At 41.2% G+C, this 15,047-nt stretch overlaps 1 protein-coding gene across 7 annotated transcripts in view; it reads left to right on the top strand.

Annotated features, from left to right (window-relative positions):
* Nucleotides 1-15,047, top strand: part of Bcas3 (BCAS3 microtubule associated cell migration factor) — a 506,689-nt gene that overhangs the window by 154,089 nt on the left and 337,553 nt on the right. For all 7 annotated transcript variants that reach the window (XM_052759620.1, XM_052759614.1, XM_052759617.1 and 4 more), the window contains exon 14: nt 1,848-1,981. In XM_052759620.1, the coding sequence (XP_052615580.1) occupies nt 1,848-1,981 (134 nt within the window). The remainder of the gene's footprint in view (nt 1-1,847; nt 1,982-15,047) is intronic.

Below are 15,047 nucleotides of genomic sequence, written 5' to 3'. Positions count from 1 at the left end.
ATCTGTAATCTGAAAAAGCAGGACGCAATAGGCTTTGTCTGTACTCCCAGGCAGGAGGATCAGATTTCAGAATTCAAGTATCAATTAATATGGGGACCTCTACACATGATGGAATATTACTCAGAAAGAACGACATGTTGATATTTGCAGCAGCCAGGCATGGAAGCACAGACCCCCAGCAATCACACACAGGGAACCTGCAGTCCCATGTGCAGGGCTTGCCAGCGAGCACAGGGAGGTCCGGTGTGCTGTGGACAGTAGTGTAACTCTGGATGACAGTGCCATGTTGTATGTTCAGAAAGTACATGTGAGTCTTCGCCATGAGGAAATGATGAACGATCAAGAACGGAACCTGTTTTAATTATATACACTGTATGCCTGTGTCTAACCATGCAGCTTTTCTCTGGTATAATTTCTGTGTTTTCATGTATCACTTAAAATAAGTTTAATTTTAAAAAGGCATTCACCTATGTGGGAACAGGAGCTTTGTTTATTAATGTATTTTTTCATGCTGGAGATTTAACCTAAAGTCTTCTATGTGCAAAGTGGTAACTCTGTAAATATAGTCTAAATACCTAAACAGATGCACATACACACATCCTGTTTACTAAACAGTAACCTTTTGTAACTTGTTCCTTTGGGTGTGGAAATTGGATAAATGTGTTATTTCTTGACTCACTGGCTTATGGGACAAAAACCCAGAATTAGAAAATTTTTGTGACCTTGGATTGGCCAAAGAACTTGTGACATGTCACCCTTTCAAAGTCAAGAGTATACTTTGGGGAAGGTGCTATTGGCAGTTTCAATAAATGCCATGCCAGGGTGGAGATTATTTTTTACTTCATTAATGTTTAAAATGACACTTATCTATGTGTACGTGCATGTGTGTGATTGCGTGGGAGTGTGTCTGCATTTGTGTGTAGAGATCAAAGGACAACTTGTGGGAGTTGGGTCTCTGGTTCAAATTGGAGTTACCAGGTTTGGCATCAAGTGCCTTGACCTGCTAATCCATGTTAGTTAGTTAGTTAATTGTGGGTGAAGGGTCTCAGTTTTTGTGCAGTCTGGTCTTGAACTCCTGGGTGCAAATGTCTGGTCTTGAACTCCTGGGTGCAAATGATCCCCCTGCCTCGGTCTCTTGACTAGCTGGGAAGAGAGATGTGTAGCACCAATCTAACTCAGCGAGGACTAATTTTACATGAGAGTCTTAGTAGTTTGATCACTATATATTGGAGCTTACTAGAGTCGGTTTAAACTCTGTGATGGCGCATCATTTTCGCATTAATTGTTCCTTTTTTAATTTGTGCGTACATGCCTGTGGAAGGCAGAAGACAATGCTGGCTGCTGTACTTGGGGATGCTGCTCCCCTCCTTTGAGACAGGGTCTCTCATTGGCCTGGAGCTCATGACTTAGGCTACACTGGCCAGCAAGTCCAGGGACCCTCTAGTTTCCATGTTTTCAGTGCTGCACCACCAGGCCAGGCATTTTTACATGAATTCTAGGGATTGAACTCGGATGTTCCTTCAGGCAAAACCAGATGTCACCAACTCAGCTTTCTTCCCAGCCCTCACTCATGTTCTGACAATTACTGTGATCGCTGTAAGTTCTGCATGTAAAATTTCTTTCTGCTGCTCACACATGGACGTCCTACTCCTGTTTAGTGCTTGCCCTCTGTTGGTACTGGTGTGTGTGATGTTCATAGAAAGAATGTGCTTTATTTTAATTCTTTTATTTCATAACCTTATTTCCTTTTCCCCTTTCTTAATACTCAAGAATATTAAGGGTTGTTCTGTATCTTATCCACATACATAATCATTTTTATTTTTATCCTTTGCTTTTTTATCTTCCAGGAATGCTTTTAGTCACAACAGACACTCTTGGCCATGACTTTCATGTCTTCCAAATTCTGACTCACCCTTGGTCATCCTCACAAAGTGCTGTCCATCATCTGTATACTCTTCACAGGGGAGAAACGGAAGCCAAAGTAAGTTGTATATCCTTCTTGAAGTGATTTCCCTGTGTAATATGGTATTTGAGATAATTGGAGATTTATATCAACTTGATTAGTATTTATGAGAAAACAATATTCTCTGTGGTAGAGTGAGTTCTCATAAATTAAGGAAAGACACCTCGTTTTGACCCAGTGAATACCTAAAAAAATATCCACCTTGTTAAAAATGTTGGTGAGGACTGGAGAAATGGCTTAGCAGTTGCGGTCACTTGTTGTTCTTCCAGAGGACCCCAGAGCAGATCCTGGAACCTGCAGTAGGCACTCACAACTTCCTGCATCATGAGACTGCTCACAGCCTCCTGCAGCCACAAGTCCAGAAAATCCAGGAGAACCAGTGTTCTCTTCAAGTATCTGTGGGCACCTGCACACATGTGACATTTACACACATACACACAGATAAATAGTAAAGTAAAAATATTGCCAGAGCTGGAGAGATGACTCAGAGGTTAAAAGCACTGACTGCTCTTCCAGAGGTCCTGAGTTCAATTCCCAGCAACCACATGGTGGCTCACAACCATCTATGATGGAGTCTGTTGCCCTCTTCTGGCCTGCAGACATATATGCAGACAGAGCATCATAACTAAAAAATACACACCAATAATTGTTTTTTTAAAAAAGAAAAGCCTAGATTAAAGAGAAAGAAAACTTGACAGTTGAGTAGATCAGCTTGTCCTTATTCTTGCATCCTAACCCCGTTTGTTGCACAAATGAAACCTGTCGTCAGGTGATCTCTGTTTGTGAGGACCTCCTGAAGGGCTACTTTTCATTTGCTTGCTTTTTAATATATTTTGAGACAGATTTTCTTGTATCCCAGGTTGGTTTTGAGTTCACTGTGTAGCCAAGGATAGCCTTGATCTCCTGATCCTCCTGCCTCCACCTCCCCAGTGCTTGGGTTACGGATGCCTGTCACCATAGTAGGCAGGAGTTAATTTTTAAACATTTATGCATACAGCTATGCAAGCATGAATTTTTACAATACTTTCTTTTATAGGATTTACTGATTATTTTACTAGGTACTAGACATGGAGCCTTATAGTTATTTAGTCATCTCCCCCTCCTCCCCCTCCTCCCCCCCCCCCTTGTCTTCTTTTTCAAGACAGGGTTTCTCTGTGAAGCAGTCCTGGCTGTCCTGGATCTTGCTCTGTAGACCAGGCTAGCCTCAAACTCACAGAGATCCACCTGCTCTGCCTCCCAAGTGCTGGGATTGAAGGCATGGCCACCATTGCCTGGCTCAACATTCTATTCTTAAAATCACAGTGCACACACTGTATAATTTCTCTTTTTCTTACTAGCCTAAAATCTCAGTAGGTGATTTGATTTCACTGAGCTGGTGGCTCTGTAGCTCCCAGCACACCACCACATATTGTTCCATTTTAGAATTTGTAATTGTTACACTAGATATGGTAACAGTATCTGTGTTCTCACCACTGAAGAAATGGAGGCAGAAGGAACCAGCTGGGGTTACACAATGAGGTTTGAGACAAGCTGTGAGACTCTGTATGGGGGAGTTGGGGGGCACAACTAGAAGTTTATTTTTTAATATGGCAAACTATTTTAACTTTATGATACTTGTCTGTCTCAATAAATAGTGGGATTTTATTTTTAAAATAAGTTGTACCTTATTGATTCTTGTATACTTTAGGCCACTCACAAAGCCAGACATATTTTCTCTCAGGTTTTTAATTCACTTTTTATTTTTATTTTTTGCTGGCCCAGTGATAAAACTCAGGACTTCTTATAATCATGGCCAGCACTCAGCATCTCTGAGCTGCGGTCCAGCCCAGCTCTGGATGGCCAGCATGGCCCGCAACTCACAGTGAACATGCATTCAGTACAAATGAGAACATTTTCTTACATAGCCATAAGAAGCCCCTAAAATACTAAATGAAAAGAAGTCTGCCCTTCAAACTGTTAACCCCAGCTAAGTGTCAACACGTGGCACAAGGATCTACCCCAGGAAAAGGGATTGCCATATTTTTAGTCTACTTCTTCTAGAACAGTTCACTATTTCTTGGCTGCTTATGATTTCTGTATATTAAACATTGCATCCCATTTCTTCTCTAGAATCTTCCTCAGTTGTCACAGAGGTGTTGGTGGTCTCATTTTATTCTGTGAGTTGGATTGCAGTTTTCACTGGTAACTTGGGTTGTGTGTTTGAGATACGATTCCACCACATTCTCTAGGCTGGCTGGAAGCCTCCTTCCTCTTGCCTCTGCATGATGGGAATACAAACATGCAGCTTTGCTAATAATTTGATCAGGGTATCAGCATATCATTATGGTTTTCTTTATTCCTCTTTAAAAAGCATGCATTTGTTCAATAATTATTTTAGCATTCAGAGTGGTCCAGATTTGGCAAACTGGTACCCATGGCCTCAGATATATCTCAGAAATGTCTTGACACATCTCTATCAGGGTTTGAGCATTCTTTGATGCGGGACTGACTGCTTTTTGTCCCGCTTAGTTGCCTTTGTGCTGTGTTTTGGACAGTAGTATTATGTTAGATAGTCCTCTTATGTGTAGATTTCATACCTCTAGGCACAGTACACCTCCTTATTCTCATTTATAAAGCCTGTTTGCCTTGTAGGCATCCCCAAGCCTCATCAAAACCATGGAGAAATTGAATGTTTTAAGTACTTGACCCCTGTTTTTGATGCCTTGTTTTTTATTAGTGTTATTTGTTTTTGAACTTACCTTGAAGTTCAATGAGGAATAGCAATCTTGTATAAGGTACCTGATGACAGTAAGTCTTAGGACAGTGTCAGCATTTTCTTTGGAATAAAGGTTTGGTATTGCCAACTGTATGTCCATTCATCAGGTAGGCAAATGAAATAGAACTTTTCACAACAATTTCACTTTAGGATCTACCCTGTAATTTGAAATTTCTAAAAGCCAAACATAAAGATATAAGGACTTAAGTTGGTAACCATAAAATTAATTGTTATAAGGTCTTGCCGAAAATTATTTTGAACTGATAAAATTTAATACCAATCATGAAATCTGTCTGGCACATGATTTATCTGGCCATCTTTGAATACTTGAAAAATCATATTATTCTGAATTTTTCCAAGAACTCCAAGGGCACTTTAATCAGGCAAGGGAAAAAAAAAACAAAGTATATGGATCTAATTACGTTGAATTAAGTTGTTTTGTGGTCTTTGACTGGGGATATCCTCTGCATCTGACAGTAATTTTCCTCTTGAAGCACATATGCTGTGAGAAGAATGTCCTTGTTCCAGCAGCAATAGGAGCCTCACTGATAGATACCCTGTCAGTAGACTCCAGTGTGTCCTACCCTGTCAGTAGACTCCAGTGTGTCCTACCCACACCCCCTCCATACAGATACTCTGTTAGTAGACTTCAGCATGTCCCACCCACGCCCCCTCCATACAGATGCCCTATTAGTAGACTCCAGTGTGTCCTACCCACGCCCTCTCCATACAGATACCCTGTTAGTAGACTCCAGTGTGTCCTACCCACCCACGCCCCCTCCATACAGATACCCTGTCAGTAGACTCCAGTGTGTCCTACCCACCCACGCCCCCTCCATACAGATACTCTGTTAGTAGACTTCAGCATGTCCCACCCATGCCCCCTCCATACAGATGCCCTGTTAGTAGACTCCAGTGTGTCCTACCCACGCCCTCTCCATACAGATACCCTGTCAGTAGACTCCAGTGTGTCCTACCCACCCACGCCCCCTCCATACAGATACCCTGTCAGTAGACTTCAGCATGTCCTACCCACGCCCCCTCCATACAGATGCCCTGTCAGTAGACTTCAGCATGTCCTACCCACGCCCCCTCCATACAGATGCCCTGTCAGTAGACCTTCAGTGTGTCCTACCCACGCCCCCTCCATACAGATGCCCTGTCAGTAGACTTCTGCATGTCCTACCCAAGCCCCCTCCATACAGATACCCTGTTAGTAGACCCTGTCATGCCTTACTCAGTCCCACAGCAGTCCTTTTTGTAGTTCATTTGATGAATAGCAATTTCATTTTTGAAACGTAAAGATTGATGATTCCACATTAAAACAGTCTTGCAAAGTAATGTGATTAATACCTTTTTAGTTCTGAAGTGGAAATGAATCTAATTATTTATATTATTAGTTAAGGCTATTTGTCATTTGTGATAAAAATTCATTTTTAGTGTCTATCTTCCAAATACTGTGTATTTACACTTATACTGATATAGGCATACCACTTTTTTCTGTGTCTTTGGTAAGCCTGTGCATGGCTGGTTATGCCATTTTCTTCAGTCTATCCCTCAAACCTCAATTTTATTAAGATGTAGTTCACAAACTATTGAAGTGTAGAGTTCCCGGGTACCTTACCATATTCTCAGACTGTCACCTGTGCTCGGCTTCTGTACCTTTCTCGTCTCTGAAAACACACACTTCTGCATTCCTGCTTCTCCAGCTTTCCTGTGCATGGGACTGAGATAAGCAAACTACTTTCTTTCAACTTGGTCTTAATTATCTAGACAAGTGGGAGCCTTTCCATGTTTCCTTAGGGCTTACTGAGGACAGGGACGAGGGACTCTCGCTGTGCTTGATGTCTCCTTGGATGAAAGAGATGGTTTCAGCTCTAGGAGACTGAAGTCATAGATTCAGAGGTCAGATTCTGAGAGATCTGCACGGACATCTGAGAGTGTGGAAGGAGCATCCATCAGCAGGGAAGGAAAGATAAAGCTGTATTCAAGGACAACATGATTGATCTTGGCAGAAAGTACAAATTACTCTTTTAAAAATATGCACATAATAAATTGTTTTAACAACATTAAAAGTTAGTATATTAAATCAAGTCTGGTGGTGTAGGTCTGAAATCCCAGTGACATACGTAGGAGGCAGAACAGGAAGATCCTAAGCTCAAGGCCATCCTGGGCAAATTACTGAGACCCTGTCTCTAAAATGGAAAAGAGGGCGGGGTTGTAGTTTAGCAGTTATAGCATTTGCCTAGCTTGTCCAAGTCCTGGAGTTCAATCACTGTTGTGGATGATGAACTCAAATGCATGGACTTGCAAAAGCAGGCATGCGCACGTGCGCACGCGCACACACACACATACACACACACACACACACACACACACACACACACACACACACACACACACACACACACACACCAGAGAGAGAGAGAGAGAGAGAGAGAGAGAGAGAGAGAATTTCCAAATCCCAATAATAGGTTAATTTAAATTTAGTCTCCAAAATGCTACATTACTCAGGCTCTGGGAGCTAGGAAACATTGCTGGGAGTAAATAAAGGCCTGACTGTGGAAAGTTTATCTGTTTTCTCTTCCTGGAGTAAAGATAGCTTTACAATGTCCATTTTCCCCCCAAGTTTATTTGTAATTTCTATCAGAATCTCAGTGTGATTTTTTTTCCTGTACCATTTATCAGCTAGTTTTAAAACTTTATATGCCTTACAATGTAGAAATGTTTGCTATCTACCTGATCACAAGACTTACTGAATTTACATGAGTCAAGTTCGGTATTGCAGCACTCAGGAGGGAGAGGCAGGAGGATTACTGCAGATTCAAGGCCAGCCTAGTCTTCATAGTGAGTTCTGTCTGAATACAAAACAAGACGAACAAAACATCCAAACAGATACTTAATTAGGAGGGATTTTTGAGAGTTGTGACCTATATACACAGTTGATTGTTGACTAAGAAATGTTAGAGGAAAGATGGACAAATATGAACCAGTACCCATAAAAGCTTTTATAAGGAAACTAAAGAAACTAATGTTCCTTAGGTTTGGCACAGATTTTTAAAAAATGTGACACTAATAGCAAAATCCATTAAAGCATGCAATTTATAAACTTTGGCTCATTAGAGCAAAACACTTTGGCCCTTTGAAAGAAACCATTAAGAGAAAAAAGAAAAAGACAGAAGCTATCTTGCATCCATGATTCCATTTAAGAACAATCAGCTGGTTCGGTTGGCAGAGTGCTTGCCTGGTGTATTAGTTACTTCTCTTGTAGCCGTGACAAAATACTGACAGAGGCAACATGTGGAAGGGAGGCTTTATTTAGCTTTCAGTTCTGGGGTACACAGTCCATCATGATGGGAAAGGTGTGGACTCAGGAGATGGAGGCTGCTGGTCCCTCATCCACAGACAGAAAGCAGTGAGTAATGAGTGCCTGTGCTCAGCTTAAATTCTTTGTTAAAACATTTATTTGTTTAGTGTGTGTGTGTGTGTGTATATGAGTGTGTGTGTATGAGTGTGAGTGAGTGTGTGTTTTCTTGTGGCGATCAAAGTGAGTTTTCTCCTTCTATCTGTGTTTTCCATCTGGGTTGTTTCTTGACCTGCTCTCACCCTCTCCACTTGGCTGTTTTTATTCGGTTCTGGACGTCAGACCTTGAAACCATGTTAATGTATGTGAGATGACCACAAGCTCTTGATCCCCATGCCCTCATCTCTGGTGTTCTGGGATACAAGGTGTTTGTTAGTTACCCTGATCATACCTTAGAAATTTTTCAAATTTCGCAAAAATCCAGATTTAAGGTATGATCAAGGTGGCGCTCTGTACATTTTTGGGGAGCTTCTGGTGCCTGCCAGCATTCCTTGACTGGAGGCGCATCTCACCCATTCTGTCTCTGGCATCACTGTGGGTCTTCCCCATCTGTGTCATCCCCCCTATTAATTTTTTATGGAGATTCAGTTTATTGGACATACTTTGTACATTTTTGCTCATATGCCTGCTCTTGGACTCACTCATCCATTTTGGTAATCAGAAGCATTTGTAGACAATACATAAACGAATTGGACATGCTTAGCCCATGGTCACTGTTGTCTATCTTGGATTAAATAGGTGAGATGGATTTCCGTTATTTCCCTGTGCTGATTGCTGTTTACTTCAGCCTTCCTGAGGTCCTGGGGTTAAACAGCTCTCCTGGCCTAGGGGACACGAGCATATTCATCTTAGCAAAGCCATCGGTGAGCATTGGAGAGGAGCTCTGGGGGTCAAGGGGCTACTGAACCCAGGGCAGGGTTTTATATAGCAGAGGGATAATGTGGGATGCCAGGGCCTTGAGATCACCTATTCCCCCCTTGAACCTTTGATCCCATTTTCTTTTCTGATATCTTTTCACCTTCAAATTTATGTACCCAAAAGTAGAACTGCATCGTCCCTGGCCCCCATGGTTCCTTAAATAGCGACTTCTAAAAAGCAAGTGCACTTGGCCACTCTATCAGGCAGGTGGCGATGTTGCACTGAGATAGCGCATCAGGTTTCAGCAGCCTTAACCTCAACCAGTGTTCCTTGTGGAGTTCGCTGTTGACCTTGTTGGACAGCACGAAAGAACTGGAAGCCTGGTCGGTGGTCGATTGTGAACCTGTCCTCTGGGTAGGTGGTGGAGATTTCTAAAACAAGCATTTAAACCAGTTCAAACTCCCTGGGTGTTGTGTAGCTGACAAGTCCTTCCGCTCTTCCACATATGGAAACAAGGAATGGCATATTCAGTTTGAGCCTGAGCCTTTTCCCAGTGACAACTATAATGAGGTGACAGCAACCACTCTCTGGGTGGCAGGCGAGTGAGGACTTTGACCTCACATCCACAGCTCCGAGATGCTGTGGTAGGGGCCAGGGAACATCCACGTACACAGCAGGATGCTCCTTCTTCCCAACACCATCCTGCTTCACCCTCAGGCTTTGGCATCTCTGTCCGCACTCCTTTACTTCCATCAAGGTTGGAGGGTTGACCACAGGAGCCAGGTATATGGCAGCACATTCGTTTCCACCAGTCTCTTTCAGATAAATCAAATTTATGTGGATCCGTTTTCCTGAACGTGTGTCTATTCAATTTTGTGGCTTTTTTTTTTTTTTTTGTATGGGTAGGTTGTATCTGTACCACCAATTTCAAAATACTGAATTAGTCCCTTCGTATCACTTTTATTTATAGTCCTACCTTCCATAGTTTGTGAGAACACTCACCTTTAAAAGGCATTTAGGATCTTTTGTAGAATTTGTTATTTGTTGTTGTTTTTAAGACAGGGTCTCATAGCCCAGGCTAGCCCTTGAACTCTCAGTTGTCATACCTCTACCTTCCAAATGCTCAGATTATGTTGTGCCACCACACCTGTCTTAATTTAACTTTTTTTTTAGACAGTGTCTCACTGTTTAGCCCTAGTTTTCCTGGAACTCACTGTGTAGACCAGGCTGGCCTCTGCCTTTGCTAGAACTAAAGGCAATACCCAATACCCAATTCTTGTTGTAAACTTTTAAAATCTAGCTCTGTATTACATTACTCTGTGTGTGTGTGTGTGTGTGTGTGTGTGTGTGTGTGTGTGTGTGTGTGTGTGTAAGTGAGCATGTGCACAGGGCTATCTCCCCCGTTCTTGTTTTTACTTTTGATGGAAACAGATTCATCAGCTTTTTCTTCAGCAATGTAGGCATTCCTGCAAGATGATCTGTAAGGCAAGTGTTTGGGGAGTTGGTTCTCAGTAGCCTGTCTGTCTCTTACCTTCTTTGCAGTTAGCTCACCGAACAGCATTTAGTGACACACCACAGATTACTGAGGGCCTGCTCTCAGAGCTGTTCTTCTGACCTCCGACCTGAAGGTTTCTCTTCTGTCCATTTTGTATTGTCGGGGTGTGGGGTCTTCTTGACTGCTCTTTTCAAGTTATTGCCGTTTCTCCTGCATCAGGCTGGCTTGGCCAGTGCTTCTCACTTCCTGTGTCGTTCCGTCTCGTTTTGGTGTGGTGAGTATCCTTCTCTTGCCCTTTTCAGTCTTGTGGGAGGTTTCTTTCTTTTAGGGAGTAGGGGTTGTTTTGTTTGGCCTCAAATCTGGAGATCCGCCTGCCTCTGCCTCCTGAGTGTTTGGTAAAGGTGTGCACAACCACTGCTCAGCCATTTTTTTCATTTTTGAATAATTTTGTTTGTGTAACGGGTTTTGTCTGTTTTCCCTTCTCATTAGCTTTTCTCTCATGCTTGTCTCTTCAGCTGTTATTCAGCTTCTTTTCTCTTTCTTTCTTTCTTTCTTTCTTTCTTTCTTTCTTCTCTCTCTCTCTCTCTCTCTCTCTCTCTCTCTCTCTCTCTCTCTCTTTCTTTCTTTCTTTCTTTCTTTCTTTCTTTTTCTTTCCTTTCCTTTCCGATTCCTTTGGTGTAAGACGTGTTTGTTTGAGTCCTTCCTAGCTAAACAGTCCATGGCTGTGGTTCTTCCACACTGCACTGGTCTCATGCTGTATATTCTGATTCACATTCATTTGCTTCCATGTGTCTGTCAGTCTTTGTGAGACTTTCCCTTTGATCTGTGGGTTACTTAATAATGTGTTGTTTAATGATCATGTTTAGTCCCCATTCCTTCATATTTCTGTTAATTTGTGGTTAGATTATTGTCAGAAAACATGGAAGATTTCATGTCTTTGATGAGGGAAATTTTAGTAGTAGTACTAAAGGAAATTTAAAATCACTGCTTTTTATAATGGTTACTTTTTCAAATAAATTAATGTCAAATATTTAACATCCTTGGAGGCTAAGCTCATATTTCCAACTTAGAAATGTGAGAGCATTGAGAGCCTGATTTCCACCATGGTGAAAACATCCTTCTGCTTAGTGTTTTCTTGTTTCTGTTCCCCCTACTTTCCTATTGCTTATGTGATTACCCCTCCTCAGTCTTCCCAAGCTTACGGTCCATCTCTCCCATTAAATACAGGCCAACAAAGTGAGTCCCCATTTTTAGCTCTGTTAAAAGTCTTCAAGACAAACAGAATTAACGTCTTCATTCTTTTTGAATCTTTACTTGTGAATTAAAAATAATCTAAGCCTGCTAATTAGCTCAGAGACTTCATTCCTAGCAGTGTTTAACTTTGCAGTTTCTCCACAGCATCATCATCTCTATGGCACTGACTAATGCTAGCTACCAACCACACCACGCAAGGCACCCCAGACACTGCTCTGTGTGCTTTGCATAAAGGTCAGCTCAGTGACTCTGCTCTTTATAGCCCAGATATATGTCAAATATCAACTTCCCTGGTTGAAAAGCGAGTTCTTCCTTATGCCTCTGAAGGGTGAGAAGTGTGAGGTCTTGCTCTGACTGCTGGTTCCTCTTCCTGCTTCAAACCCATTTCTACTTCCACACAAAATTTTTACATGTAAAAAACATATGAAACACATAATGGTCTTGCTGTCCTTTGTTGAGCAAATGAAGAAAGGAGGGAACAAATATTCATTCAGTAAAAGGTTTGTGTAGATCGTCCCTTTCTCCTACATTCCAAATATCATCTCCTCAAGCCTGCTTTGATTTCCATTAAACTAGTTATAACTTTTGCACATATAGCCTTTTTGAGAAAAGATGTTTCTCTTTTTTTTCAATTTTATTTTTTTTTGTAGTATTTTTTTAAACATAAAATCAGGTTATAATGTAAAAGTCCAGGGTTATTTTAAAAAGTAAAATATTTTCCCTGTAGAAAATAGTATAAATGATTAACATTTCCTAATAAGACATTTTAAGCCAAATAATAGCTGAATTATACATATAAATATTGATTATTTTCAGAGAGCTATGTTTTACTTAAGTTGTGTAAGTGAGATTCCTATTCATCTTCCCCTCATTGTTTGATTTACGGCAGACATTTTTCTATAGGCTAATCCTAAGATGTTTTTCTTAATTCTGAATGATAAAAGTGTTCAAGTATGTTCTTAGGACTATGTAAACTTTGAATTTTGATTCTCACACTAACATCTCCCAATTTCTACTTCCATATGTTTCGTAAAACAAGTATCATCTGACCTTGGCTGGTTATTATTGAATGGCTCTTGTCTTTTCTGTTTATTTGTTTTTTTTTATTTTTGTTGTTGTTTTGGTTTTTTTTTTTTTTTTTTTTTTTTTTTTTTTTTTTTTTTTTTTTTTTGGTTTTTCGAGACAGGGTTTCTCTGTGTAGCTTTGCGCCTTTCCTGGGACTCACTTGGTAGCCCAGGCTGGCCTCGAACTCACAGAGATCCGCCGGCCTCTGCCTCCCGAGTGCTGGGATTAAAGGCGTGCGCCACCACCGCCCGGCTTGTTTTGGTTTTTTGAGACAGGGTTTATCTGTGTAACCTTGGCTGTCCTAGAGCTCAACCTGTAGACCAGGTTGGCTTTGAACTCAGAGATCTGCCTTTTGAGTGCTGGGATTAAAGGCATGGATTTTTATTGTCCTTTTCACAAGTGTCTAAAAGCTCAGATTTATTTAGTTATTTATAACAGTCTTGGCTGTCCTGGAACTCGCTTTGTAGACCAGGCTGCCTCTGCTTCCCAAGTGCTGGGATTAAAGGCGTGTGCCACCACCGCCCGGCTAAGTTTAGTAATTTTGACTTTGGATTTTTTATCCAAGCATTCTCTTCTTTCTGGTTTCTTATCTTCTTCCTTACTCCCTCCCTCCACACGTTTGCAAATGTGGAGTTGTTGGTTCAGTCATTAGTCATATGATAGGGAGAATTCGGGGAGTGGGGAACAGAAACAGCAAGGTTTTTTTGTTTTCTTTTTTTTTTTTTTTTTAAGCTGGGATGTTCTCTTCACAATAAGTCTTGCACTTCTTCAATTAATGCCTCTTTCTTTTGGGGGCCTAGAGCAGCTTGGAGGCAGGGGTTTGCTCAGTCGCCCCATCTGCTGACTCAGCCTCTAGGGCACTGACATGGCATGCACGTGCTACCTCCCCAGCCTGGCTTTTATTGTCCCGAGCTCGATGCTTTATCACCGCTGTTTCCTTGCCCATTATTTTAGAGGTCGACGCATTACTATCCCCGCTCTTAATTTCTTTTATCGGGAAACCTGATACTTTCTCAGAATTCTATAACCCCACCTGGTTTTTGTCTCAGGGAGCACACCATACACCTGTGTAGAGAGGAGATGCTGGCCAGGCAGGACTAAGCTTTTGTCATGGTAGGTGGGGCAGTAAGGGCTGATGATGACTCTTGAATTGCCGCTCACCAGGCCTCTGTGTAATCATTGCCCTATTCAAAGTACAGAAAGTTTTTGATCTGATTTTAACATCATATAAGTATATATAGAGGCATCACATGATAACAATATGTACAGTTTCTCTATCTCATAACTTTTTCTTTCTTTTTTTTAGGAGGGTGCTAAACTAGCTTTTTCATTTTGCTTTGTTTTAGTTTTGGTCATTATGAGGTAGAGTCTAACTTTATAGCCTCTGACTGGAATGGACCTCATTCTGTAGACCAGGAGGCTACCCTCAAACTCAGAGATCTTCCTGCCTCTGCCTTCTGAGTGCTGGGGTTAACTGCATGTACTACCTCTGCCAGTTTTAAAATAACTTTTTAAACTAAAGTTTGAGATGGGTTATTAGTATATGTTTGGAAGTGTCTGAGATGCTGTTTTCTATATTTTAAATGCCAGAGTGTAACGTCGGGACTTAAATTCATTTGTTTCACCTGTCCTTTGAATTTGACATTTTTTTGTGTGTGTGTGAGTTAAATGGAATTTTAAGTTTGTATATAATGTTGGATAGTCATTTATAAAACTTTAGGCATTTTGTGTTCCATGCAAGTAATTTTGACTGCATTGAATATCTATTGGCTAAAATTAGATTTTCAATCAGTGTAATATATAAAATGAATCACTCATTGCCCAGAAGAATTTGTGCAAATTAAAATTATAGTACTATAGTACAACTGCTGTATGTATTAAGGAACAAATACATTAGTTTTCTGATAGTCCATCTTCATGTTGTTACTGTGAGAAACAAGTGTGAGATGTGAATGGTCAAAAATACATAATTCATAATTCAGGGCTTTCCAGACAGTCAGTACTGTGCGTTTTTCTTTTCTTTTTCTGATTAGTTAGTTTGAGTCTCACTGTGTAGCTCTGGCTGGCCTGGAACTCTCAGTGTAGACCAGGCCAGTCTCAAACTAACAGAGTCACACCTGCTCCAGCCACCCAAGTGCTGGCTTATTATGACCATGTAGCCAGATCTTCCCTTACATTTTATTCATGTCTTGTTTCATTTAGTGCCAGTCGTGAGCTGAGTTGAAAAGGGTCCTGGATTCAGTGCCTGCTTACCAGGCTTCCTTTCCAGCACTTCTCTTTCCTTGATACAAAG

Source organism: Peromyscus californicus, unplaced genomic scaffold (assembly GCF_007827085.1).
Source record: "Peromyscus californicus insignis strain IS unplaced genomic scaffold, ASM782708v3 Scaffold_3__1_contigs__length_106647218, whole genome shotgun sequence".
Taxonomy (NCBI): Eukaryota; Metazoa; Chordata; class Mammalia; order Rodentia; family Cricetidae; genus Peromyscus; species Peromyscus californicus.
This window is presented reverse-complemented; position numbering and strand designations above follow the sequence as displayed.